At 55.1% G+C, this 27,913-nt stretch overlaps 1 protein-coding gene across 6 annotated transcripts in view; it reads right to left on the bottom strand.

Moving 5' to 3' along the window:
- Positions 1-27,913, bottom strand: part of PRKAG2 (protein kinase AMP-activated non-catalytic subunit gamma 2) — a 256,749-nt gene that overhangs the window by 122,332 nt on the left and 106,504 nt on the right. For 3 of the 6 annotated variants that reach the window (XM_053898674.1, XM_053898675.1, XM_053898678.1), the window contains exon 4: positions 15,233-15,313. The exons of 2 other annotated variants lie outside the window; for them this stretch is intronic. In XM_053898674.1, the coding sequence (XP_053754649.1) occupies positions 15,233-15,313 (81 nt within the window). Of the gene's footprint in view, positions 1-15,232; positions 15,314-23,260; positions 23,815-27,913 lie in introns of those variants that run through there. One more of the 6 variants, XM_053898679.1, reaches the window with a different exon arrangement.

The raw sequence follows: 27,913 nt of genomic DNA on the forward strand, positions 1-27,913 counted from the left end.
TATTTATGTGGTGCCCTGGGTATTCTGGGACAGCGGCCGTGGCGCGGAGGAGAGGGGCGTGAGCGGGCGTGGGCGTTCTCTCTGCTCTCTCTACAAACACTCCTCACCCTGGTGCACGGATCTGCCTTTCGAGGTGAAGCAGTTTCCAATTTCTTTCTGTGGCCGCATAATTAAATCGAGGCAGGATAACAGAATTTGTTGAACACGGAGAAGGAAGACTCGAGGGCAAAAATCCCAGAAGGGCAGGGGGTCGGTGAAGAGTGAATTCTGAGCTTGACATCTTAGAAATCAGGTATGCTAGGGTGCAGATCTAAAAGCCCTAAACTGTCCTCCGGGAGTGGAGGGGTTTTGGGGCTTTATTATCTTTGGCTCTGACTCCCTCCGCACCCCCCACCCCCTCTGTGGCCCCCAAGACAGACTCTATTCTTTAATTCTGGAGGTGCGGGGCACGCCCCGGATTGCGAGCCTGTCAACAGGGTAGTTTCTTCAAGGACTCGGTGCCTCGTCTCTTAACGCGTGGATAATGCGGTGCTGTTTTACTTTTTAGCCATGGAAAAATTTAAACACCTATAAAGGCAGAACAGAATCGCGGACCTCCCCATCTTCCCCTCGCCCGGCTTTAAGAACTATGAACTTGCGAGGACGATGGTATGCTGTCACTCTAAAGCCTGCCTGGGCATCCCTTAGAAGTTTTGATAAAAATCCCCGGGCATCATCCCGGACCAAGCACCTGCCAATTTAGGGGGTAAAGTCCGATTTCCCCATGCATTCCCCCAAAGGATTCTCATAGACCGGGGTGTGTGGGGTTTGCCCCAGAGGAAGGTGGGGGCAGGGAGCCCTGGGCTTGGGTCCCCACCCTGCCACTTCCTGGCTGCCCCACTTGAACTCTTTCTTACACTTTCTCAGCTGGCATCTCCATCGGAATATAGATATTACACAGTTGTTCCAAGGAATAAACAAGGTGGCACGGGAAAAGTGCCTGACACAGAGCAAATGCCCGTGAAACACCCAATGCCATCATTATCCTGCTTCACTGTGGTTGCTTTCCAAGCCCTGGGGAACATGGAACCCGGATGGCGATTTTGCAGGGGCTTTGTCCAAATCCACGAGCCCTGCTATCTCCTGGCGCTAAGGCAGAACCAGGGTATGCATTTCTGTTTAGGGCCACTGACCAGCAAAGGAAAAAAACCCAGCAATCCACAAACCAGGGGGTTCGCATCTTGCTATTAGCCCCCGGGGGTCAGATAGGGCAGAACCTGAGGTCTCCTTGTCCTTATGAAGAAAACTCAAGGAGATCAAAGGAGGGCGCGTGTGGAAGGACTTACTACCAACACATCAAGTATGTTACCAAGGGAACGGATAGAGACCTCGGTCTGGTAATAACGTGAGGTCATCCTGGCCACCTCTGTGACCCTGGGCATTCGCGAGCAAGCCCACCTGGTCCTGGCGGGGACTGGATCCACTGGTCGCAAACCTTATTGCAATGTTGCCACGCACGGAGCTCAACCCATCCCGCACGTAGTAGGCCCCTTAACAATCACTAAAAATGCAGATGGGGCACAGGTGGAAAGCGAGGCTTACACAAAATTGAGCTTAATGCGGCGCCATAGAAATTCATTTCGCAGGTGCCCGGGTGGCTCCTCAGTTGAGTGCCCGACTTCCGCTCAGGTCACGATCTCACAGCTCGTGAGTTCGAGCCCCGCCTCGGGCTCTGTGCTGACAGCTCAGAGCCTGGAGCCTGCTTTGGATTCGGTGTCTCCCTCTGTCTCTGCTCCTCCCCCGCTCACACTCTCTCTCACTCCCCAAAATGAATAAATGTTAAAAAAAAAAAAATAAACTCATTTCGCAAAGCATAGGGATTAACACAATTCTCCCAGTTACTGGTTTGCATTCCTCTAGGGAAAACAGCTTCTACAACCTAGAGCACTTCAGAAAACACGCCGGCCCCAGGCAGGCGGCCGGTTCACAGACTGAAACATCTCTGGGGCAGGTGAACGCACACACAGACCAAGGGGGGGGGGGGGACAGGGCCACACCTTTGGCTTCTATAAACTTGTAGGGAAAGGAGTGTTGGCAGAAACCTGCTCCGAAAGAATTTGGGGAAACAAAAGAAGGAAAGAGGTTGCCCTTATAAAGTGAAGTTCTGAAAAACACATAAAAGAGAAGACGTAAGTAGCCATTGATGAGCGTTGCCCAAGAGACTGATGATATGGCTCAAGAATTTGGGAACACCCATAACCCTACTCAAGGCGACCTGGGTCACCTTCAGGGAGGCAGAAAATAACATTTTACTCTAATTTAGTAAGCAGAAACTTTTTGGAGGAACTCCAAGCCCAGAGAATGGTGGAAGAATGGCCATCCAAGGGCACTGAACGGGAAGCTCCAGATGCCTTCCCTTGCATGGATCCAAGGGAAGGGGGGCTGGGCTCCCGACCCTGTCCTAGACGCTACTTGAAATCACGCTGCAGCTGTTGGGCTGGCTCCCCGTATCGCTCGGCAGGTAGGGTGCTGGTGTATGTGCCCCGGTCCACGTGTGCCCAGCATCTGGCCACGGAGACGGGAAACCTTCATTTAGATCTGGATGGTTTTATGAACCGAGCAAGAGACGAGTTCTCGGCGTGCTGAAGAGAGCGGTTTTTGAGCCTAGAAAGTTGACGACCCACCCCGAGACCTGGTGACCCACGGAGACAGGTCACCACGTGGGAGGGGTCTCTTGGCAGCTCGTCTCGACCTTGCTGGGGACCTCCCTCACATTCACCGTCCTGTGTCGGAAGGGTGTTTGTAATTCCTTCTGCCCACCCAGCATCCTTCACATCTTCCCTATGCTTGGCTTCTAGAGAGGGGGAGAGGGGCTCTGAAGTGGGGGGATTCCCTCAAGACTCACTCCTCCAGCCCCCCGTGGCAATGGCACGCCACCCGGAGACCTGGACTGACCGACGGACATCCTGAGCCGAAGTGCACAGAAGCCGGTATGAAGCAGGATCCCCTGGTTGCCAGAGATGGGAGGCTGGATAAGTGTGCTCACGCTGGTTAATATAATAGCACACGCTGGGCGCCTTCGACAACACGAGTTTATTTTCCCACAGTTCTCGAGGCTGGAGAGTCCCATTATCAAGGTGCCGGCGTGGTCAGGTTCTGGTGAGGTCTCTCCTCCCGGCTTGCGGACGGCTGCCTTCTCACTGTGTCCTCACACGGTAGAGAGCTTCCCCTTCCTCGTTTTATAAGGCCACCAATCCTATCGGTTTCGGTCCCCACCCTTGTGACCTCATTTAACCATAATTATCTCCTAAAAGCCCTATTTCTGAATGCAGTCACGTTGAGAGTTAGGGCTTTACCATATGAATTTAGGGGGGCACTGCAGTGGCCCAGGGCTGCGTGGGAATCCACCGTCCCCATTCTGGAGGTGACTCTGGGCTCTTCTTGGGAACACCCGGCCAGGTTCTCTCCACGCTGGGGATTCTGTGAGCTACTCAATATCCTTTAATCATTTTTTTTTTTCCTTTTTTGCCCACTTGAACTAGCTAGAACCGATTTCTGGGCCTTGGCTAAGAACTCTGATGCCAGGCCGCCTGGGACCCCTTTCCATAGAGTCCAAAGCTGACTTGTCTGAATTTCCAAAGGGGATTCTCTGGTTCTTGCTCCCCACATGTGACAGGAGGCCTGCCCTTGTCCCTTCTCGTGGTGTCATTATAGGAGAATCTCCTGTGAAGGGTGCGTTTGGGCTGTAAGTAACAGAGAGTCGAAATCAAACTCGCTTTCACCGTAATAATGTTTGTCTCAGGACAGGAAATCCAGGGTGGAGCTGTGTGTCTTCCCTCTGTGTCCATTTGGTCTTTAGCGACCTTGCCTCGTGGTCACAGACGGCTGCCAGCCGCCGGGGGGAGTGACTGTGTCCACGTCCTGGGAGGAGGACCCAAACCCAAGTCAGCAGCACTCACCCCGGGCCAAGGTCACTTGCCAGGCCCGTTCCAACTGCCAGTGTGTCGGAGAAGCTGGCCAGCCTAGGGCAAGTGGTCGGGAGCCTGGGAAGAGCCGGGCTGGGCCGGGAGTGGCCCGTCAAATGGACCAGAGCAGGCAAGCCCGGCCAGCAGGGAGGACACTCCGAGCATTAGACACAGACTGCCCGGGTGACCCCTCTAGAAGTCCAACCCGGAGGTGCCCAGCGGTACCACAGGAAAGGCAGAGGGCCATCCCAGGGGAGACGGCGAAGCTCAGGGTATGGGGCCGGCCTCCAGTCTCTGAGTGGGGAGGAAACCGAGCACAGACCCCCAGAGGTTCTGGTCACCTCTGGGGTGAGAACGAGACAACATCCCTTTGGCAAGACTCTTGATAGGCCAAGACGGGATGTAGCACGCCGGGGCCATATTGGCTTCTGGGGAGGGATGAGGGAAGGGCCCAGATGCAGGCTGAGCCCTGGGCGTGGAGGGGCCGGGGGAGTTGGCAGCAAGAGCCTGCGATGCAGCTTGAGAATGTTCTGGCCAGGTGGTGGGGAGCTGCCCCTTGGAGCCCGATGTCCTGCAGGGATAGGCCGACATCGGCCCCCGTGTGCCCGGCGTCACGGCCTTTCCTCCAGGCACGGGACATAGCGCCCTGGGTTCCTGTTCTCCCTTCGCATGAGAACCTACTGTCTGTCACCTGCACCTTCTCTCTCCCCAGCGGCTCCTCTGGAGGGCTCATCTCTCACTCAGAAAGGAGGGCTCTGCTGGTCACCGACAGGCAGGGAGGGCAGAAGTCTCTCTCTCCTGAAAGCGGCGAGACCCTAAGTCTTCTCGACCAGCCGAGGGGACAGACGGCACGCACCTCGGCCTTCCCCCTGTCAGCCGACAGCTCGACACCCGCCCCCGCTCACGGGCTGTCATATCAGCCGGCACTTTCTTATTATGGATGTGCTAACACACCCACACTGATAAGACACGGGCCCCGCGGCTTCTGATGAAGTGACATTCCTCACTTCCCAGCTGCCTCTGCAGCCTCCAGCCAGTTCCCCACTTGTGAGCCTCTGTCACCCCGGCCCCACATCCACCCCCCCCGCCCCCCGCCCTGGGGTCTCTGCTTGCAGACACGGGGAAGTCAAGGACCGCACACAGGAAGGGCTCTCCCCCTCCGCTGAGGCGGGGGGGTGGCTAGAGAAATTCTGTGCTGGAATCACCAGCGCCTGCTCTCCCACAAGCACCTGCTGAGACCTTCCGGGTCTCCTGGGATTGGGGTCCGTTCGGAGCCAGGGTCAGGTGATCTCTGAAGCACTGGGTCATTTCCTTGGGCCAACGCACAGTCACCCTGGTGAAGCCGAAGGTCCCTCTGGGGCAGGCACAGATTTTTGGTAGTGTCCCGGGGTCCTTCCTCGAGGGGACCTGGCCTCCCCTCCATTCGAGGCGTTCTGGGTCTGAACTGGCTCGGGTCTGGGAACCGACTGATGGGCCGTGACTCTGTTTTTATGATTCAGACTAGGCTTTTGTCCGCTTGGCCTAGAACTTGCCCACTTACACAGACGTGAATCGCGGAGGTCTCCCTCTACCTCACGCCCAGGAAGACCAACATAAAGGAGCCGACACCCCAGGTCTGAGCAAGGCAGACCCTTCCCATTGCCGCTTGGCCCCCTGCCACCTGGGACCCGACTGTCCCCACTGTATTCAGGATTCCCAGGACAGAGGCACTATAATTTCTGACCCTCGGGGGCGAGCGTGCACGGAGCTCCTCCAAGGTGCTGGGCTCCCCTTGCCAATCATTTGTCACGTGGCCTTGGTCACAAGTGTGTCCTCTGGGTTCTCTGGGGGAGGGGGCGGAGGGCAGGGAGCGGGTCCTACGTGATAATCTACTCTCACATTCCCATCTCTCGAAGCCTTCGGATCCCTTCCTCTGTAGCGTCCTCTCGGCAGGTCTGGCGTTTCGACTCTGTCTAGTGTTGGCCCCCTTGGGTCCATGTTAGCGCCAAGCAAGTCAAACAAGCCGCAGGGCCCCCTCTGCCCCCACAGCCCTTCTGCAACCTCTGGGCGAGCCCAGGAGTGAGCGTCTCCGAGTCCCCTGGGGCAGAAAAACCTGTAGGAACCCTCAGAAGGCAGGGCTGGTCCCCACTCATCTGTGATGAGTGCCAGCCTCCCTCCCAGAAACCACCGCCAGCCCCGCCCCAGGTTGGTAGGGCCTCCCTCTACCATTTTTTCTTATCTTTTATTAAAAAAATTTTTTTAAACGTTTATTTATTTTTGAGAGACAGAGCACGAGCAGGGGATGGGCAGAGAGAGAGAAGGAGACAGAGTCCAAAGCAGGCTCCAGGCTCCGAGCTGTCAGCACAGAGCCCGACACCGGGCTCGAACCCACGAACCGGGAGATCATGACCTGAGCCAAGTCGGACGCTCAACGGACTGAGCCACCCAGACACCCCTCTACCACTTTTGCTAAGGACCCCATGTCTCCAGGCCACCTCTACAGACCACGCCAGTCTCCTGGCCCCCCGCACAGGTCCTAACCCAAAGTCACTATTCCTGGTCTATCTCCAGTGCCTTGCTCTGTGTGATTGGCTAATTGGCACTTAGCTGCTACCTGTTGATTTGTGAGCGCTAAGAACAGAGGCCTCTGGGAGAAAGAATGAAACAGCAGATGATGCCGGGATCCAAACGCATGCCACCTGAGCTGAAACTTGAACCTTTGGAAAACCCGATGTTGGGGGCTCGGGGCTGCTCACTGCGTCCCTCAGGTCACATTGCAGGTGGCTGCCCCTCCCCCCCAGTGTTCCGTGGGGGCCCAGCGTCCCAGCGATAACTCCGGAGGTGGTCCCCAGGCTCTCAGCACCTTCTCATCACACACAGCGATGGGTGTCAGGAGGCCCTCCCACCGGGGGGTGCAGGGCGTAGCCCTGGAAGGATCCAGCAGCGGGACTCATTTCGCCACACACACAAGGGCCACGTGTTTGGCCCCAGGCTGTCAGGAATGAGGTCCACGGCTGCCTTGAAGGGCTTGCAACCTAGGCGGGGAGACGTGGCCAGGTCCCCTGACTGAGCAGATAAACAAAACGTGGTGTCTACATCCAGCGGAAAACGACTTCCCCTTAAAAAGGAAGGAGGGGCGCCTGGGTGGCTCAGTCGGTTAAGTGACCGACTCTTGATTTCGGCTCAGGTCATGTTCTCACGGTTCGAGCCCCACATTGGGCTCTGTGCTGACTGCGTGGAACCTGCTTGGGATTCTCTCTCTCTCTCTCTCTCTCTCTCTCTCTGCCCCTCCCCACTTGTGCGGTTGGTCTCTCGCTCTTAAAAATAAATACGTCAAAAAGGAAAGGCAGGAAATTGTGACACACGCTACAACATGGACGAACCCTGAGGACACCGCGCTACGTGAAATGAGCCGGTCACAAAGGGACAAATGCCACGTGACTCCACTTAGACGAGTGACTACAAGAGTCCAATTCATAGGGACAGAGAATCGGAATGGTGGGCGCCAGGGGCTGGGGGACAGAGAAGGGATCGGTCATTGCCGAATGGGGGCGGAGCCTCGGTTTTGCAAGAAGAAAAAGTTCTGGGGACGATGGCGGAGGTGGTCGTACAGCCACGTGAGTGTGACTCAGGCCACAAAGCCGCGCACTCAGAAACAGATACGAGGTGAATTTCACGTTTGTCTACTTCACCACAAGGTAAAAAAACGCAAAACCAAAAAGACCAAAAAACAACCCCACGCCCGCAAAACAAAAACGAAATAAAAATAAGGAGCAGCATATCACTAATCGCTACCACGTGTGGCTTACGGGCAGGGAGGGTCCCAGTGGAGCAGAGAGGGGACTCCCCAGGAAGGTCCAAATCCAAGGACCTCCGGGCGCCCCCAACGGCCCCTGGACTGAGCCCAGCTACTCCCAGTACTGCTAAGCTCCAAAAACTCCCCGTTTCAAGCTTACTTCTCACCGTAGCCCACAGCCCTGGTCCATTCTGCCTGTAGCTCAGCGCCAGGACCTGGAGAAGGTCTCCGTAACTCTCCCATCCAACGTTTAAGACCTCGTCCTTGGCTGGAATACCCCTGTGGGAACAATTAACGCTGCCGAGCGCCTCCCGTGTGTGGGCAGGGTGACCCTGAGTCTCCATAGCCACCTCGGGAGGGCCCCCGGCCCCACCCAGCCAGCATCAGTTCGGCTGCGTCCCCGGGCGGCAGCCGTCCAGGACGCTGTCCTCCTTAGAGGTCCACAGAGATGCTGGGGCGCTTTGCAGGCTTGTGATGCGGGAGGGCTTTTTCTGGTTTTCAAAATGCTTTGAAATATCTTTTTATTGTTTTATTTTATTTATATAAATTTACATCCAAGTTAGCTATTAGCATATAGCGCAATAATGGTTTCAGGGGTAGATTGTAGTGATTCATCTCATCCCCTATCTATAATACCCAACTGCTAGTTATAGACTAAATGAAATTTTATTTTAGATTTTCTAAAATGCAAGAAAATGCCCTTAAAAAAATACACGTATTTTCGGGGGGGTGGGGGTAGACAGTCTCTCCCGTGGAGTTGAGTTCTGTTTTCCTGCATGATGAGAACAAGGCAACCCCTCTTCATTAGGACACTCCTTCAAATATTCGAAGGCTGTTCTCAGCCCTCGCTAAGCACACTCCCGTCCATGCCAACGTTGCTGATTCTTTCAACTCCTTTTCATAGGACAGGATTTTCAGTCCTCGTATCACCCTGATAATTAAGTCCCCGACCTTGAAAGAGGTTTGCAATCCCACAGAAGAATTCAGATGAAAAAACAGTAAGGCCGATGTGAAACGACTGTTTATGATTCAGTATTCAAACCTCTGGACTATAAGGGAGGAGGTCTTCTAAGCAGGGGGGAGGCTTCTGTGCCCCTGTGGCCCCGAGAACGCTTGCAGGGGACCGGCCATCCCACCGCAGACCTTTCTGCTTTTAGACGGGTGGTGAAAAAGGCCGGAAACATACATCGCCACACCTCGAGATCCATCTGGGGACTTGATTTTCTTTGATTTTTCTATCCTAGGGATGAAGCGATCTATTTTTAGCGTGGAGGCTGCTGTAAGTGAGGAGTTGCTATAGCGACAGCTGGTGGTTACAAACCGGGTCCTGCTACAGTTCCCCGTCATAAATAAATCCCAAACGCTGAGCCCCAGGAAGCATGCAGCCTTAGAGACCGGAGCTCCTCCCGGATCCCCTGCGGACCCCACCGGCTACGCTTCATGGTGGGCCATGAACAGGCTGAGCCTGAGTCCCTGCTAGTGGGGAAGCAGGCCAGGATGTGGGATGCCAGGCACCGCCTCTCACTGCCCCGTCGGGGACTGACGCTACCCCTCGATGACCAGGTGAGGAAACACACCTGCATCGTTGCGCTGGATGACGGGCGGAAGGAGGCGGCTTGTGAGTAACAGGACACCACACACACGGAGACACGAGGACACGGTGTCTGCTTAGAGACCCGCCCGGGGGGCAGGCTGCAAGCACAGCGGACGCCGAGATCCCCACCGAGGCTGCATGTCTGCGTGTGCTACGACCAACAGTCCTCGTGTGTGTGTGTGTGTCCCACGGAAGCGTGCAAACGTACAAGAGCGTTCACGGCGGCACTCCGTCAGGGCCCCCGACCGGACACTGCCCGTGCCCGTCCAGGTGGGTGGACGGAGGAGCTGTGGTCCGGGCAGAGGACGGAATGTTCCTCGTGCAGCGACCAGAGAGGGTGGACCGCAGCTAGGACGTCAGCTGGGTTGTTCACGACACTCACGCGGAAGAAGCCAGATGAAAGATACCTCTTGTATGGACCCACCATATAAAGTCCAACACCAGGCAATGCCAATCTTGGGGGGAAGTGCCCTGGAGGGGGTGCGGGGGAGGCTCCTGACGCCCCCCCTTCCTTGATCTGCACGTCGCTTACGTGAGCACGTTCAAACCGCGATTTTACCACCCACGATCTGCACGTGTTTCTGTAGGTTTCTACATTAGTAAAAGTTATATTTACAAGGTTTCGAAAGGGGGCTCCTGGGTGGCTCAGTCGGTGAAGCGTCCGACTTCGGCTCAGGTCATGATCTCATGGTTCGGGGGTTGGAGCCCCGCGTCGGGCTCTCTGCCGACAGTGTGGAGCCCACTTTGGATCCTCTGTCCCCCCCCCCCGCCCCTCCCCTGCTGGTTCTCTCCCTCCCCCACCCTCAAAATAAACTTTACAAAAACAAACAAACAAGGTTTTAAAAGTTAGTACTGCATTGTTAATCAAGCTATCAACAACATAGTGCCTGAGGTTGATCCGTTTGTGGGTGCTGGGACCTTCCAGGATGGATGGATCCGAGCCCCATCTGGCTACAGTAAGTCGAGGGGCAGAAGGGCCAGACCTGGTCACAAGGACGGGGTCACTCCAAGTGACCCATCACCAGGCATGGGAGCCCCGCGGTGGGTTCCGTCCAGGAGAAGGGAGGCTGGTGTCGCGGGAGATTCCTGAGGAAGGGACTCTGGGAGGGCTTTGGTGGGTGATGGGAATCACCCCCAGGCTGGGGTGCACCTTGGGGGTTCCCGGCCCACAGGCGCCAGCCTGATGACACAGCGCTTTGCTTGCCTTTCTGGGGTACTCTTTAGGTATCTCCTCAGGTCAAGGCCACGGCTGCTCAGAGGTTATCTCTAGGCTACAGCCCCTTCTGTTTCCCCTCCCATCAGTTTTGGCTGCTCTGCGACCAGGCTGAGTCACCCGGCAAGGAGCAGCGGGGAGGACAGGGGACTTCTGACTCAACATCCCCCGTGACTCACGGGTGGCCCGAGGTAGCAGCCGGAGTGTGGGCGAAAAATGTGGCTGAGAAGGGGAGGCTTTGCCCGTTAGCACAGCAGGGGGGTGGGGGATCCACCTCGGGCATAGTGAGCCGAGGGAAGTCCTCCGGAAAAGGATGCCCGGGGTCATCTCCTTTGATAGGTTGCCACAAGTGACTGAGAGACCTCTGGGCCTCTCTGGGCCGCAGTCCTCCCATCTGGAAAATGGGAACGCCCCTCCACCATCTCCTCTGCCCGCCTTAACAGTTACTGAACATAAAACATTGTAGAGCCGCGCCGCACCCCACCGTGCGAAACCATCACTGATAGCTCATGGTGACGTCCCCACCACCCAGGTCCGTGCTCAAGGTCCCTGCCATGTCCCGGCCCTTAGCGCCTCTCACGCTGGCCTTCCTCTACTCCCCTAGGTGCCTCTCTCCTGGTCCTGGCCGGCTGCCGCGCCCCCTCTCGCCTCTGATCCCTGTGTCAAGACCGGCAGCCAGGGACCCCGCACCTACCAGTGCTGGGAGGCACCTGCCCGGGGACACTGCCCTCAGAGCCACGGGGCTCCCCACAAGCAAGTGGCGGGAGGTGCAGGGTAGGGGCTGCTCAGGGGCTGGGAACACCGGTAGACCCTCCCCCGGGGGAGGCCGAGGGAAGCCACCGCTGAGGCCCTGTGAGGCCGCTGTTCACGCAGCACCAGCTCTGGCTCTTCCCCGTGGCCCTCTCCTAACACCCTCCCTGGCTCACACCCCTTCCGGAAGCCCCAGCCTGGCACCCTGCATTCAGTCAAACCAGGCCCCATTTTTCTCTTTCTGGACTTTTCTTTGACTGCCCTCCCCTCCTTCGAAGCTGCGTCTCATCAATCCAGCTTTAGACAGAGCTGGGTCCCGTGTAGACAGAGCCCAACTCCACCCAAGCCCCGGAGCACTGAGCACCAGCGGGATCCCGGGGTCTTCCCTCCAGGCCGGCGTCCTCACCCCCGGCCACACTGCGGGCTTCTGCGAGCCACATCTCATTTTCTCACCCCACGGTTTGCCCCAGCCCATCACACACACACATAATACATATATTTATCAGACAGATTAACTTGCGGTTGCTGGCTTATCCAGGGACGTGCAGCCAGACACACGTCATAAAAGAAATATGTCAAAACCCGGGTCGTACAGAGTCCAGACTGCACAGCCTATGTCCAGGCTCAACACGTGGCCCAAGGGGCTGGCCTCAAATTTGCCAGTGCACCTTCAGTGGAAGTGTCATATCCGTCTCTCTCTGGGCTGGAATCTTTTCAAACTAAGTCATATTTTAAAACCACAAAAAAAGGATACGGTAATTTCAGAAAAGGGCCTATTTGTATAAGGCATCAACAATTTTTTTATTATAAATAAAAAAATGTCTTTCACGTTTATTTTTGAGAGAGAGAGGGACAAAGTATGAGTGGGGGAGGGGCAGAGAGAGAGGGAGACAGAGAATCTGAAACGGGCTCCAGGCTCCGAACTGTCAGCACAGAGCCCGACGCGCGGCTCGAACTCGCGAACCGCGAGATCGTGACCTGAGCTGAACTCGGACGCTTAAGGACTGAGCCGCCCTCGGGCGCCCCATCCAGTCCAATTTTTTTTTTTTTTTAGTGTAAATTTAGAATATCAGCGTTTTCTTAGAGTGAGTCTACTTGTATACAGTGGACATACAGCTTTAGGGAATACGGAGCTGGACAAACTTCAGTGGGATGTCCTCGGAGACCGGGCCCTCGTCCCCGCCTGGGCAGCCCCACCCACCGAGCCTCAGTAGCCTCAGTCTGCAAAAGCCACACCTGGGGAGGAGCTCACAGATCACTTGCTTGGTCCTCACGTCATTACCCAGTGCCCAGTATGGGGCAAGTTCCGTGCGAGGAACTTGGCATCAGTGGGGATTTCGTTAGCTCTCATTTCATAGGAAAACCCAAAATAACAGTGGTTTCGGGAAGAGAGAGGTTCATTCTGCTTTCGCACAAAGGACGCCTGTCAGGTAAGCAGCCCGGAGCCGCTAAGGCGGTGTCACAACGTTAACTCAGACCCCAGTCTCTAGTCTCCACTCTCCTCAGGGTGTGTTTTCCATCCCCAGCAATCACCTTAGGGTCCAAGATGGCTGCTGGAGCCCCAGTCATCACATGCTGCCTTCAAGGCAGGGGGAAGGAATAGGGGATCAATGGGGACACACCTTTCCTCTCCTTCAACAATCTTTTCCACAAGTCTAAACAACATTGCCCTTCATAGTTCACCGCATAACTTGCTCGTATGCCCTCCCGAGCCCCATGCAGGCCACAGCATGAGAACCGGGGGTCCTGTCACGGAGGAAGGTGGCTCACGAACGTGGGTCACAATCAGAGGTCTGTCACCGGCAGAGAGAGAACGAGACGCAGTCTCCACACCCGAGGAGTTTAGCGAGTTGGCCCGAGCAGACCAACCAGACACCGCGCTGGGTTCCTGTCCCCTTGGCAAACGTGAGCAGGACGGGGGCCGGTCCTGGAGCGCTCGGGGGAGATTCTGCGGAAAAGCCCCGAGAGGCTGGTGGGCCTGGGCGAGCAGGGCAAGGAGGGCGTTTCCCGCAAAGGGAAAAACACACTCAGCCCCGTCCTCTTTAGCTTATCTTCTGGACACAGCGTGGAGCCGGGCCACGTGACCCCCGAGAAGTCACTCTCAGGGCCTCCTGGCGGGGTCTTTTGTACCAGCCTGGAATAAGAGCCAACTCCCCAGGGGCCACTGTCATCTGGACCGGCCACCCTCAGCCGACCCACACGATGCGGAGGTGGGTCAGGGCCCCCAAAGTCGCACAATGGAAACCTCCAGCAGAGATACCCCTTGTTCCTTGTTTGGGAGAAAACCTGCTTTTCCAGGTTGGATCCGTGGGCCTGAGGCCCACGGATGCCAGCAGGAACATCAGGAACGGGAGGGCCGAGCAACGGCCACCGCGTCTCCAGAATGTGTTCTAGGGGCTCTGTGCTGGGTGGGGGCCACGGAGGACGACCTTCTGGGCGCTGAGACACCCGTGTCGTTCCCCTGAGCTCTGGGCGACCCTGCTAAGTGCCTGTGACACGCCCGGCCCTGCCGGCCCCAGACCTTTGCCTCGTTCTCCTGCCTGGACCCCTTCCCGCGCCCCTGCCCCAGACCCCCACAGCTGGTGATCCGCCCAGAGCAGCCTCCCCCACACCGGCCCCCCATCCTCCACATCGAAATCAGATCCTTCCGACAAAAATCTCAGCTGACCCTTTGCTTTTTATCATCTCTCATCACACACTTTTATGACCCATTTGAACGTGTTGGCTCAATGTCTATAGGTTTCACCACCGTGTCCTCAGCACCCAAGACCCACACGCCGTGGCCGGAGGTTAACGGAGCGACCCAGGGAGACTGAGTGGGAGGCAAGCCCAGGGAAAGTCGACGAGGCCCATCTTGGAGGCCAAGGGAGGGTTAGAGAACCAGGGAGAGAGCACGGCCGGGCGGAGGGGCCGCGCCAGGTGGGAGTAGGGCGGTGAGGTTCAAGGAGACCTCAAAATGGAAGCCAACCGTCTGTTCCACACCTCCCGGGGACCCCAGGGTGGTGCCGGGTCCTCCACGGCCCCCTGTGTTGGTCTGGCCACGCCTTCCTGTCGCTTTCTTCCAGAAATAAGTCCGCGGTTAGGTGAGCCCCAGGCTCCATGCAAAGTGGCCACAAAACATCCAGCGGGCCCGTGATCGTTTCACGGAATATCGTCTACGACAACGGGCGAGACGGCGGGCACAGCGTGCTTGCCCACAGACACTCACATGGCACTTTCTGTGGCCTAAAGAAACCCCATCGGGGACAGACAGCCCTTCCCCTCCGTCTGCAGGTGCCAGAGATGTGCCCCAGGCTTGAAAGATGGTGCCCTTGAAAGGGAAGGGAGAAACACCCCCTGGGAGAGAAGTAACGCAAGGAGAAGCCTGACCGGCTGGGCACCTGAGGCCCGGGGAAGCCAGGGTGTCTAGACTTGGGGGGGGGGGGGCACAAGCCCCTCCCCGCCAGGCCCTGCATGCTGGAGACTCAGCTCTCAAGGAAGGCAGACTCTCACCCTGCAGACTTGAAAACGCTTGGGAGGTAAAGATAAAGAGAATGAGAAGTATGGCAGTGACCTCTAGTGTGAACTGTCTTATTTTCTGGGTTCCTGTTCTGGCATCGGGGGTCCTCGCGGCCTGGGGAGAGACCGCCCCTCCCAGGGTGGCCAATCCTTAGAGAGAGCATGCCTTTCACACGCAAACCAACCTATCCGGGAAGCCAGACTCAGAATCCCTTCCCCATGCCCTAACCATGGTGGAAGGGGGGCCGGGGACCACACACTAGAGACTGCTGATACCCCGATACCCCACAGCCTGCTGGGATTATTCGAATCCGCCAATTTCAGACATGGTGACCCTGCCTGGCTTTGCCTTTCCCACCGAAACACAATAAAGGCTCCTGGCCATCCTCTCCCCGCCACCAGGCGGCCTTCTGCCTCCTGGCCCACCTGCCTCGTCCCGTCACGGCTCTGCACAGTACCTGTGGCCCTCCTCTTGGGGGCTGTGGACAACAAAGTATTTGAGGCAGGGTCCCCGGACTCGACGGTCAGCCTCACCGAACCTGAATGATAACAAAACCTCCATGTTAAGACCTACCTCCCCGTGTCTATACCAGGCATTTCCCTTTCTCCTCCTTTGCTCTGGACTGGCAGACAATCAAAGGTTTCCCAGTATCTATATATATGCAATAAACTGTCCACAGAAAAGCTTCAAGGGAAGGATGCATCGTTCCGACGAGCAGAGAATTTCTCAGAAGCCCCCTGATGAAATGCACCTGTACGGAAACAGTTTCCCAGGGCCCTCACTTGCCCGGGGAACTGACTATAGACGGTACGACCGGGCCTGCCCGTCTGCAGCTCAGAGTTCTGTGCTCGGGTGTATTGTTTTCTTGTTGTCGAGCGTTGTGTCCCCGCAACGCTGAGTTTCTAGGAGGAAGGGGCTACAAGGGATTCGGTTTATAGATACGAAAGCTATGGGGGTGTTGAATGTAGGTGAGGCCGGGTCCTAGGAGCTTTATCCCTTAGTTGCTGTTCCTTGATGAAACCCCTGCTTTGTGTTAGGTCTTTCAGCCCAGCGTGGGGGCTCGGCCAAGTATTTTAGTTCTTGGAGTTACCGAAACTCGCTTCTGAATCTGCCGTGAACCTTCCACCATCCTCGTCAGCAGCACTCTCGCTCTGGAGTCCCGGACAGGAATGTGTAGGCCTACGTCCAGAGCCAGGTGTGTGTTCTTTCTTTTTCTTTTTCTGTTCTTTTCCTTTTTCTTTTTTTCTCTTTTCTTCCCTTGCTCTTCCTTTCTTCAAGTTCTTCTTTAAATTCTAGTTAGTTACTATACAACGCAACGTTGGTTGCAGGAAAATTCATTAGTTACACACGACACCCAGGGCTCATCCCAACAAGTGCCCTCCTTAGTACCCCACTCCACCTATTCAACCCATCCCCCGCCTCCCTCCATCAACCCTCAGTTTGTTCTCTATATTTAAGCGTCCCTTGGGGCACCTCCGTGGCTCATCCGGGTAAGTGTCTGACTCTTGATTTCAGCTCAGGTCACGATCTCACGGATCGTGGGATCGGGCCCCACATCGGGTGCCACTGCACCGTGTGGAGCCTGCTTGGGATTCTCTCTCCCTCTCTCCCTGCCCTTCCCCAGTTGCCCGTGCACACACACTCTCAAAATGAACATTAAAAAAAAAAAAAAAGTCTCTTATGGTTTGTTGCCCACTCTCTTTTTTTTCCCCGCCCTCCCATCTGTTCATCCGTTTTGTTTCTTAAATTCCGCCTAGGAGTGAAATCGTATGGTATTTGTCTTTCTCTGACCGAATTATTTCACTTAGCATATAGCACATTCTGGCTCCATCTACATTGTTACAAATGGCAAGATTTCATTCTTTTTGATCGTACAGTAATATTCCATCATATATATATACATATATATGTGTGTGTATATATATATACGTATATATATATATATACACACACATATATATATATATATATGTGTGTGTATATATATATATATACGTATATATACACACACACACACACACACACACCCCACATGTTCTTTATCCATTCATCGGCCGATGGACATTTGGGATCTTTCCAGAATTTGGCTATTGTTGATAGCGCTGCTATAAACATGGGGGTGCACGTGCCCGTTCGGATCTGTATTTTGTATTCTTTGGATAAATGCCTAGTAGTGCAACTGCTGGGTCGTAGGGTAGTTCTATTTTTAACTTTTCGAGGAACCTCCATACTGTTTTCCAGAGCGGCTGCACCAGTTTGCATTCCCACCAACACTGCAAAAGGGTTCCCTTTTCTGCACACCCTCACCCGCATCTGTTGTTGCCGGAGTTGTTAATTTTAGCCATTCTGACAGGTGAGAGGTGGTATCTCATCGTAGTTTTGATTAGATTTCTCAGATGGGTAATCATGTTGAGCATCTTTTCATGTGTCTGTTGGCCATCTAGATGTCTGCTTTGGAAAAAGGTCTATTCATGTCTTCTGCCCATTTCTTACCTGGATTATTTGGTTTTTTGGGTATCGAGTTTGACAAGTTCTTCATAGATTTTGGATGCTAACCCTTCATCAGATACGTTATCGGCGAATATCTTCTCCCATCCTGTAGGTTGCCTTTTACTGTTTTTGACTGTTTCCTTCACTGTGCAGACGCTTTTTATCTTGATGAGGTCCCAGTAGTTCATTTTTCCCACCCAGGATTTTCTGTAGGTGCACCCCACCCCACCTCACCGCACGCACTCCATAGCTCCGGGGGCACTGTTCTCACTGGACTCTGCAAGGCCAAGCACAAGGCTGACCTGGGTCCTAACCGGGAGGGGACACACTCCCTCCTAGGGACTTAAACCCTGGACCACCACCCCTGTCATGAGGTACCTGTGGAGGCCAGCAGTCCCAGGGCCACAGCCTGGGCCCAGGGACACAGTGGGACAAGAAGCCGTTGTGATGCTCAGGGAACACCCCTGTTGATTTGTTCTTGAGTACTCGCACCTTGTATGTTTTTTCTTCTCGATCATCAAAGGCAAATTATTACTTGAGGACAGAGTTTGTGCTGCTCTTTAAATGTACCACATTTTTTTTTTTTAATTTTTAAGTTTATTTGAGGGAGATAGAGACAGCACGAGTAGGGGAAGGGCAGAGAGAGAGAGAGAGAGAGAGAGAGAGAGAGAGAGAGGGAGAGAACCCCAAGCAGGCTCTGCACCATCAGCGCAGAGCCCGATGCGGGGTTCGAACTCAGAGATCACGACCTGAGCCAAAACCAAGAGTCAGACGCTTAACCGACTGAGCCACCCAGGCACCCGTAAACGTATGATGTTCTCATCTCATCTAGAGGCAGGAAGCCCACACAATGCTTTCAGGTGGCAAGGGGGCCCTTAGACCCACCCTGGGCCGGGGGGTCCTTCTGGAAGGGTCTGGATGACAGAGCAGCAGTTGTGTGACCCCAACCCGGCATTCCAGCCCCGAGCCGAGTCAGTGAATCACAGGAAGCTTCTCCATCACTGTCCAGAGTCACTGTGCTTAAGTCCAGCCCCTTCCCTGAGTGCTTCTTCTCGCTATTTCTCTCTGCCCTCCCCCGGCTCTGTGATCTTGTCCTACTGGCCATTCACGCCCATCACATGTCCGCGGGTACCGGCATCGTTTGTGCGGGATCTGTGTTCTCTGTGCAGACCAGGGCTCCCTGGAGGACAAAAGCCCCCGCAAACACACTGCTTACAGGCGCCTAACCTCTCAGAGCCCACGAGCCACCCACCACAAGCACCCATTTCACGGTCACTGCTGTCACTCGGCCTGTTGCTGGGACACTCCCCTCTGTCCTGCTGGGGCGTGGACAGTGACAGCCCCGGCCACCACGGTCTCCCCCGAGTCCTCCTCACTCAACCCTGGAGCCGGCAGTGCACAGATGGGAAGTTGAGGCACAGAGTGGGTGAACACACTGCCCGAGGCAACGCACACCCAGGGCTGCCCTGCCTCCTGCCAGCCTGCTGGGCGGTGGCCGAGGGATCCAGGAAGCCCGCAGAAGGGATGAATCCGGAAGTGCTTAACTGAGATTTTTCCCAGGAAGCCCTCATCCGGGCCATGCCTTCCACCTGTCGTCTACCCGGGGCCCGCGTCCAGGGACCGCTGAGCCGCGTTTGGGGACGGCTGCGTACAGAAGGGCGGGAGAGCAACGGAGAGGGTGGGACGGACGGGGGCCTGTGAGCCAGGCCTCCCTCTCTTGACTTCTAGCTGAGCTGAGAACTCCTAAACTGTTCACTGCTCCGAGGAACACGAGGAAATGCCCTCCGTGACGCTCAACGCCCCACCCCTGCCTGCTAGAGTCTGCCATCCCCCCGGTGCGCCCAGCCCTGCAGATGAGATCCTGCGTGTCCGGGAGTCTTCTGTGTGAGCGCACGTCCAGCAGGTGCCCGGGGGGGTGGGGGCCACCAGGCCCACGGAGAGGCAGGGTGGGGACACGGGCTCGAGTCCCCTTGGGGGCGGCCCCAGCCCTCAGGGCCCAGCAGTGCTCTTCTCGAGATCCCCCCGGGTGTTCCATTCACCCAAGTTCAGCCCCATGTTCACGCGCCCACAGGGAGGGGACCATGCTGGCCGCTGAGCTCACCTCCCCGCCTGGTCTCCAGCTGAGCACCTGACTCTGCTTCCTGCGGTCCCCACATGGACCTCTTGCTGCTCCTGGAACCCGGCAAGGGTGTCCCCCTGACCTCAGGGACCTGCATGGCCCACTTCCCCAAGCCTTGGCAGGGGAAGAGCCCCCCCCCCCCCACCAGCCGGCCGACCCCTCATCCTGCCTCTTCCTCCACAGCCCTCACCACCGCACAAGCCAAACACTGGGTGGTTCCACTTGCATGAGGCCCCTAGAGCGGTCAATTCCGAGAGACGGAAAGTCGAAAGGTGGGGGCCAGGGGCCAGGGAGCAGGGACGGGGAAGTGTTGTTTCACGGGCGCAGAGTTTCAGCTGGGAATGACGGAAAGCTCCGGAGACGGACGGGGATGAATGCCACCGCACCGTGCACCTCAAAGCGGGTAGGGCGCTAAGTTTTATTTGACCACAATTAAAAAAAAAAAACCATCTCAGGTGTCTGCTTCGGTGGGGGTGGCGGGTGTCTTGCTCACCGCTGCGCCCCCAGACGCTGGTGGGATTGGCAGAGCACTGGGCGCTGCTGAACTTGAACACGGCTATGTGATGCCGTTCTCCCTACGTCTCTACACGCTTGCAATTTTCCGTTAGAGAGAGGGAAGTACGAGCATCTGAACAAGACACTGAGTGGACACTGGGGTCTTTCCGGGCAACCGCGATTACGCGAAGAGCATGAGGGACAGGCAGGGAGCAGAGGGGGACAGCTGGGGGAGGCAGGACGAACCACAGATGTCACTTTCCAGCCAGGCCCGCTGCTTTGAGGCAGAGAGCCAGGGACACTTCCCCCCAGCACCATCGACCTGCCTGCACATACAGAGGACAAGCTGGGCCAGGCGGTGTGGGGTGACGAGGGGACCTGGGCATGAGGAACCCTGAAGTTTTGCTCCAGAAGTGGTCATACTTATCCCGAGGAGGGTCATGGGAAGGGGAAGCTCGCTGTAAAGCAAAGACCCACCAGAAAGAGGTTTCGGTCTTCGGTGTTACTTAGACGCCTCCCGGATGGGGCCGGAGTGCCAGCTTCCTGACGCACTTCCTGTCTCCAGTGCGGTCCCCAGAAGGGGTCTCTTAAGACTCCAGGTACATCTATCTTTTTTTTTTTTTTTATGGTTTTTATTTTTATTTTTGAAAGACAGAGCATGAGTGGGGGAGGGGCAGAGAGAGAGAGAGGGAGACACAGAATCCAAAGCGGGCTCCAGGCTCCGAGCTGTCAGCGCAGAGCCCGACGTGGGGCTTGAACTCACAGACTGCGAGATCACCACCGACTGAGCCACCCAGGCTCCTGCCCTACAGCTTTTAATTAGTCCCCTCTAATTGCAGAGGGGAGAAAAGGTACTGCAGCCAGCCCTCTTTTATCTGATCAGCATACTCCTTTCCTAGTCTTCCTTTTGCATTTTTTATTCGCATTGCCACATGCTCTTTGTCAACATAATCTGTTGACCAAAGAGGCTGCAAGAAAAGGCTGAAGTCACATCATCACTCATGTATCGCACGGAGCATGAAAATCTGAGGCGTCTGCTTAGCTTTGCAGGGGATCTGGGCAGATACTAAACTCTGAGGGGGTTTGAAGGGATGAGCTTTTCGTGAACCCGAACCTTCAAGGGTGTTTTATCACAAGCCTTGAAGTGTTCAAAAGCCCAACGAGAGCCACATACTTCCAAAGGAAAATGCCATCCAGGCGAATACGATTGCCCTCCAGGCTCTGTAGCGGCTGGTTGGCCGTGGCCTGACTCTCCTCTCTCAGTTGTTCTGGCTATTCAGGAGGCCGTGGGGACAGCTGCGTGTGAGTGTGTGCACCTGCACGTGTGTGCGGCAAGGATGTATCTCCGTGGACAAGTCCGTGGCTCCTGGGACAGTACGGCCCAGCCATGGAGAGTGAGGAGCCCACACCAGCCACCTGCGTGTGCTCGAGTTGAGGAAAATGGAAGAGAAGGACAAACATCGTCACGACCCTCAAGGAAGCTTTCTGGAGAAAGAAGAGGCCTCCTCTAAAATTCCCTGGCCACCGTAGGAAGGAGTGGACCGGCTGAAAGGGAATTTAGAAAAACAAAAAACCTGCAGCGATCCCTACTCACCAACCAGGAACGATGCGTCCCATAACCAGCCAGTCTGTGGTGAGGACGTGGGATAGAAGGCTGCTTTGGGGACATATCCCTGTCCCCAAGAAGCCAGGGGATCACAGGACGGGTGACCAGGCTTTAGGGAAGGGAAGGTTAAGTGGAGTCTTGATAGGCGGGTGAGGGTTAGCAAGGCACGGAGGGGAGGGGACGCCCAGTGGACACTCTCCGACTGTTTTTTCTTCATTCGCCGTCCCCCCGCCCGGCATAGTCTGAGGGGCTGACACCTGCCCCCTGGCCTTGCTCTCAGCTCCTCGCACCCTGAGACTCTGACAAAAGGAAAGACAGGAGACACCACAAACCTGGATGCCCGGGCTCTGGCCGCCTCGAGTGGCCTCCGCCTGCTTCCTGAACCCTAGAGGAAGCTTCTGGAGGGAGCCCCGATGTCCCCGACCGTGGTCACGGCTGGCCATGTGCACGTGAGCACTTATAAAACTTGGTCGACACGCAAATATTAATTTTTGATCTCAGGAGCATAGGAGACACGATGACAGCCAAATTTGAAATGAGGGAGGGGAAACCACGGTCTGGCAAGTAAGAGGCTTTTAATAATGGCCCTGCCCTTCCCCGTTAGCAAAATGAGACTTTTAGTTAAATATTGGGTTCAGATTTAATTCTGAGGTAAATGAGTGTTTATTACTTTATTATTTAAAGCAAGAGTCTTCTTTGTAAACCACAGTCTATGAATCAAGTCCAAAGACATCTGCCATTTGCCCCCGGGGCAAGGGCGGGCGTGTTCGTACCCAACTCCACTGTAGCATCGGATCAGACACTATTCTTACGTTCCTCCACAAGGTCAAAAACTCCCTAGTTCCACAGCTGCTGTTTCCTCTGCCCGCACGCCCCAGGGTCACCAGCCTCGCACTGGGCCCCCCAGAGGCTTTCTGGAAGTAGTTGGTCACTACCCCCAGGATGTGCGTGGGGCCCTTTCGGTCCCTCCCACAGCGGGGTACTCAGGAACACCCTGCGTCAGACAGGCCGTGGCCACCGGGAACTTAAAATGAAGAAGTGTCCCATCTAATTTTGAATGGGCAGGTCTTAGCCACGCCTCCAGGGAGCTCAGAATGCTCTGGAATTCCTGTCACGCCACCCAGCCGGAGGGAAAACTGACCCCAAATCCACAGGTCACTGGAGGTACTGAATCACGGACGCTGCCCCTCATGACCCAGTCAGTCACACTGGTCCCAACCCCGTGTGTGGGGGAGCCGTGGAAGGTTCCAGACGCCAGGGAGATCACGAAGCAAACCCCTCTCCCCGGGGACACGAATCAGGCAGGTGCCTTCCCCTCCTACATGAACCCCTGGTCCGATTGCTCAGCCATAGGGCGAAGGGTCCATCCCATTGACCCCCGACACGAGTTTTCTCTGCACACGCACATTTCATCCTTAATAGCCGAAAATAACGGTTCCAGTCCATTCTTTCTTTCTCCCAAGCTGCGGGTTTTCCCTAAATGAATGACAGTCCAATCGATCACTAACCTCACTGGGCCAGGTGGGGTGAGACACAGGAAGGGGTCTCAGAGGGACGTCGGGCAGTTCATGGTAAGCACTCCCATCAATACGGAGACACCTGCCAACCTAATCCTCTAACTACTGCCTGGCAATTACACCTGCACACAGCTACCGCTCAGGAGGCTGTGCGTGCACACACACACACGCACGCACGCACACACACGCACCACGCCGTGGGGTTTCCCCGCCTACAGCACAGACTGGCAGAAAACCAGGCAAAGGGCAGCGTCCTACCGAAAAGGCCGTGGGGCTCCGACTGGCGCCTCTCCGTGCTCCGGTTTGGGTCCTTGTGTTTCTTGTTCCCCCTGAGACTGCCGAAGCGTTTCATGGGTAGCGGTGGCCACAGGAGCAGCAGCAGGTGACCATACCAAGGCCCGCAGAACCCGTGTCAGCACCAGATGGCGGGGGGCCGGGAGAGCTGCAGCATCGGCCGGCAGGTGTGGGCCACCCAGCAGCTCATGCACCGAGAGCTTAGAGACGCGGCTTGTGCTCAAGCGACAGCCCGGGGCCCTCACCCCAGCACGGCACGGGTCGCTCTCGGGGCCGGCGGCCACGGGACACACAGGGCAAGCCCACTGCAGTCCTTCCTCGGAGGCTCGGAGAGAGAGCTCAGCCGTCCTCCCCGCCACACCTCCGGCCGCAGCGGTGGAGCAGCCCCTGTCCTTAAGTAGGCAAGACGCTGCCGCGGGTTTGTTTATGTAGTTGAGGTCAGCTGTGCGCTCAGACACTCCGGGACTTCTTGCTCCTTAAAATCAGAGAAGGAGGGAAGACTAAATAGGCAAACGGAGCCCAGGCTCGCCCGTCATGTGCAGATCCGCAGATGTCTCTTTAAAAAGACTGTAAAAGGAAACCGCCCTGTACAGACAATTCTTGGCCAGTGCACATTCCCATTATGACATGACATCACACAACTATTTTGATTCATGTGTTCCAGGGCTCCACGGGGTCAGGAGGCTCCGGCTGCTGCTCGGTGGAGAAGCCACAAGTCCCTGGGCTGGGAATCAGCTGAATCTGTTTCAGCTCGATGAAAGATACAAGACCACCTGTGAGGTGGGGCGATGGGGCTGGGGGGAGGGGGGGCTCCGGAATTCAAGGGAAGGTTCTTCAGCAAATGCACACCTTGCGGCCCGGGCTTCTCAAGAATTGTGGCACGACAGAGCTTTTAGACAGAATCTAGTCCGTCCCCTTCCACCACAGACGGGGAGGTTGAGGCTCAGGAAGGTCCAAGGTCCTGTAGCTAACGGCAGAAGCAGGGCTAGAATTCTAATCTCCTTAACTCCTAAGGCAAACCCCGGTCTAAGAAAACACAACAAAAAAACTTTCTATGTGTTGTGTGACTAAAAACCACTGTAAAAAGCTAAGACAGAAAAGCAATTTTTATTTTTATAAAAACGTTTACTTATTTATCTGGGGAGAGGGAGGGAGAGAGAGAACCCCAAGCAGACTCCACGCTGTCAGCGTAGAGCCCGACACGGGGCTCGAACCCACGAACAGTGAGATCGCGACCTGAGCTGAAACCAAGAGTTGGATGCTTAACTGCCTGAGCCACCCAGGCATTCTGAAAAATAATTTTTAAATTTAAAAAATTCTTTTTCGGGGCGCCTGGGTGGCTCGGTCGGTTGGGTGTCCGACTTCGACTCAGGTCATGATCTCGCGGTTCGTGGGTTCAAGCCCCGCATCGGGCTCTGTGCTGACAGCTCGGAGCCCGGAGCCTGCTTCAGATTCTGTGTCTCCGTCTCTCTCTGACCCTCCCCTGTTCATGCTCTATCTCTCTCTGTCTCAAAAATAAAAAAAAAAAAAAAAAAAAAAAAAAAAAATTCTTTTTCTTTCTTTCTTTCTTTTTTTTTTTTTTAGCTGATATCTACACTAGATTAAAGGGAAGGGACAGTATGTGCTACTAACCAGCTTCACGATCTTGAGACGTTACTTCCAATTTCTGGGCCTCAGTTTCCCCCTCTGTGAATCGCGACAAGACTCGATCCCATTAGGGTTTCATCTACTTCTAGAAGTCTACACTTCTAACGTCTGTTCAGTGTGCCTTTTCTTTCCTCCCGGGACTGATGGATAGAAGCAGTGATCAGATATTTGTGGCAAGGATGCATGAATGAACAAGCAAAATAGTTTTGCCCTCAAGGAATTTGCAAACGACAATGATAAACCATAAAGCAATAGTGACTGCATAAAACAAAACAAAACAAAACAAAACAAAGCTGGATGCGTTCAACAGCGAGTGGCCAGCACGGACAATGAGTGCCATCAACGCAAATGGCCAGAGGGGCAATTGCACGGCCCCGCTTGGAAGGGAGAGCTTGAGTTGGCCTGGAGGGCTGGAGGGTCTGGAGGAAAGGAGAGAGGCCAGGCCAGACCAGCACAGCCTCCCCAAACAAGGCGCGAGACCCCCCCCCTCCAGCTGGGGCCCCCAAGGCACGAGAGGATCATCTCTGTTGCTAAATATGGCAGTGCACACTCACTGTGATTAAACTCTGAAAAAGACTGAGTAGGTAGGTTTTTCCCACTGAGATTTCCTTTTTTTTTTTTTTTTTTAATCTTACCAATTCGGCTCCTCACAGAAGTCGAAATGTTCTCCTGATTGAAAAATAATAATAAAAAAAAAACAGAGCAGGGGTGCCTGGCTGGCTCAGTCGGTGGAGCGTGCAACTCTTGATCTCAGGGTCGTGAGGTCGAGCCCCACGCTGGGTGTGTAGATTACTTGAAAAGAAAAAATAAATTGGGGCGCCTGGGTGGCTCAGTCGGTTAAGCCTCTGATGTCGGCTCAGGTCATGATCTCACGGTTCGTGGGTTCGAGCCCTCGCATCGGGCTCTGTGTTGGCAACTCAGAGTCCGGAGCCTGCTTCGGATTCTCTGCCTCCCTCTCTCTCTGCCCCTCCCCCGCTTGCACTCTGTCTCTCCCTCAAAAATAAATAAACGTTTAAAAAATTTTTAAATAAAATGGTATTAATAACGCCTGCCCCACAGGACTGTGGGAAGGACAAAAGAAAATAATAACTGAGGTAGCCAGCACTCCAACCGCCATGGGGTAGGCGCTCGGCAAACAGGGTATATTATTTTACTGATTAAAATATAGTTCTTAGAGGACAAGAATGTCTTTGAATTATTCATAGCACTAATCCCCTCCATCAGCAACTGTCCTGTACATTTGGTAGAGGTTTAATCACCACTCGATGAGTGAGTGGCCACATAAACGAGGCACAGGACCATCGGGCATGCCACAGTCACTGTTTATGTTCCACACGAACTTGCACTCGCTCACTTGCAGTCGCTAAACTCTGAAATGTGATCGCTTGCTACGTTCTTTATCGTACGGTAGAAGAATGGTGTACTGGCTTAGACAAAAACTTCTCATTTTCCTTCTGACCAAATATGCTCCTTGGCTCTGAGCTGTCAGCACAGAGCCCGTGAATCCACGAACCGCGAGATCATGACCTGAGCCCAAGTTGGACGCTTAACCAACTGAGCCACCCGGGCGCTCCAATACCATTTTATTCAAAGACGAACAACCGAGTCAGAGAGGTGTCTTGACCCGGATCACACAACTAACAAGCTGGGAAAACCCACATTATCTGATTCCGAGATTTACGTCTTTGCCCTGTCCCGAACTTTGTCATACACGTGCACGAGAAAATTCACCACCAGGGAGACAAGGGTGTGGGCAGTGCCCTAGGCTGAATCTTACGGGCCACACAGGACCACAGCGGACTGGAGTGATTTGGAAATTTCTCTCTTCTCCCTTGCACTTTTTGATCGTTAGGCCGGAGAACTTACAGGAGAAAGAGAGAAGGGTCACGTTTGAAAGGCTCGATTCCCATCACCGTCCAGCCCGTGACACGGACCAGCCTGAGTCTGGGACACCTGGCTTGTCCCATGAGCGTGCCATGCTTTGGAAACACAACGCGGACCTGCTCGCCTCTCCCACAGATGCATGCAGGTTGCTGAGCAGAGAACCGGGGAGCCCTGTTGCTTTCTCTGCGCTGCAAGGCCGAGGCTCGCTGCTGTGCTCAGCTCTGGGCTCCACACTGCCCGAGCTCGCTCAGCGGGAACGTCTGATGCCTTGTAGAGGGGCTTAAAGGATGTGGCAAAGAAGAAAGAAGAAAAGCATTACCCAGATCATTCAGGGCTACTGTTCTGCTAATGAGACGGTGACAGAATATTCTGGAAAGAAATGGTGGAGTTGGTCTGATTCAGCAAAAACGGGTTTGGCCCAGCATAGCTCCCTGTCCTGGGGGATAGGTCCTGGAAAGCTTGGGATGGAAGGACCTGGGGAGCAAGTTTGAATGCAGCTTTCAGAAACTCTAGGTGACTTTAAGCATGACGGCCTTGACCCTTGACATGGACACAAATCCCCAAAGAGACCCTACCCACACCAACACGCACTTTTGACCTCACTCAAGATGTTCTTCCCAGGGTCAGTCTCACCCAGGGGCAGAGGAAAAGGCTGCTGGTGACATCGGATTTCCGAAACAGAAGCAGTGGTGTCCTGGGAAATGATGAGCAGGCACAAGTCTGGGGGGCAGGGGGACGACCGGTTTGTGGTCTGCACGTTCTGTGGTGCAAATGCCCCAACAGTGGCCCGTTTCCAGGCACCAGTGCGGCATGGACAGACTTGCAGAATTTCTGGAAGTGTAACAATTGGCTCACTCACCACTGGGGTCTTCCTGTTCAACTCACAGGCGCCTGAAATTCCTTAAACTGGGGACAGCGCTTTTTATTCCACAAACAGAGGTAGATGCCGGTGCTCTGGGAGAGGGGACGCGTGCACGCTGCTGGTTAAGGGACCAAGGACCCTTCCTTCGGCATGCTGGCCGGGGCTGGGAGAGACGCCCATTCACGGGAGCACTAAAAATGCTGCCTTCCTCACCATTTCCATCA

Source organism: Panthera pardus, unplaced genomic scaffold (assembly GCF_024362965.1).
Source record: "Panthera pardus isolate Hobbes unplaced genomic scaffold, ASM2436296v1 HiC_scaffold_9, whole genome shotgun sequence".
Lineage (NCBI taxonomy): Eukaryota > Metazoa > Chordata > Mammalia > Carnivora > Felidae > Panthera > Panthera pardus.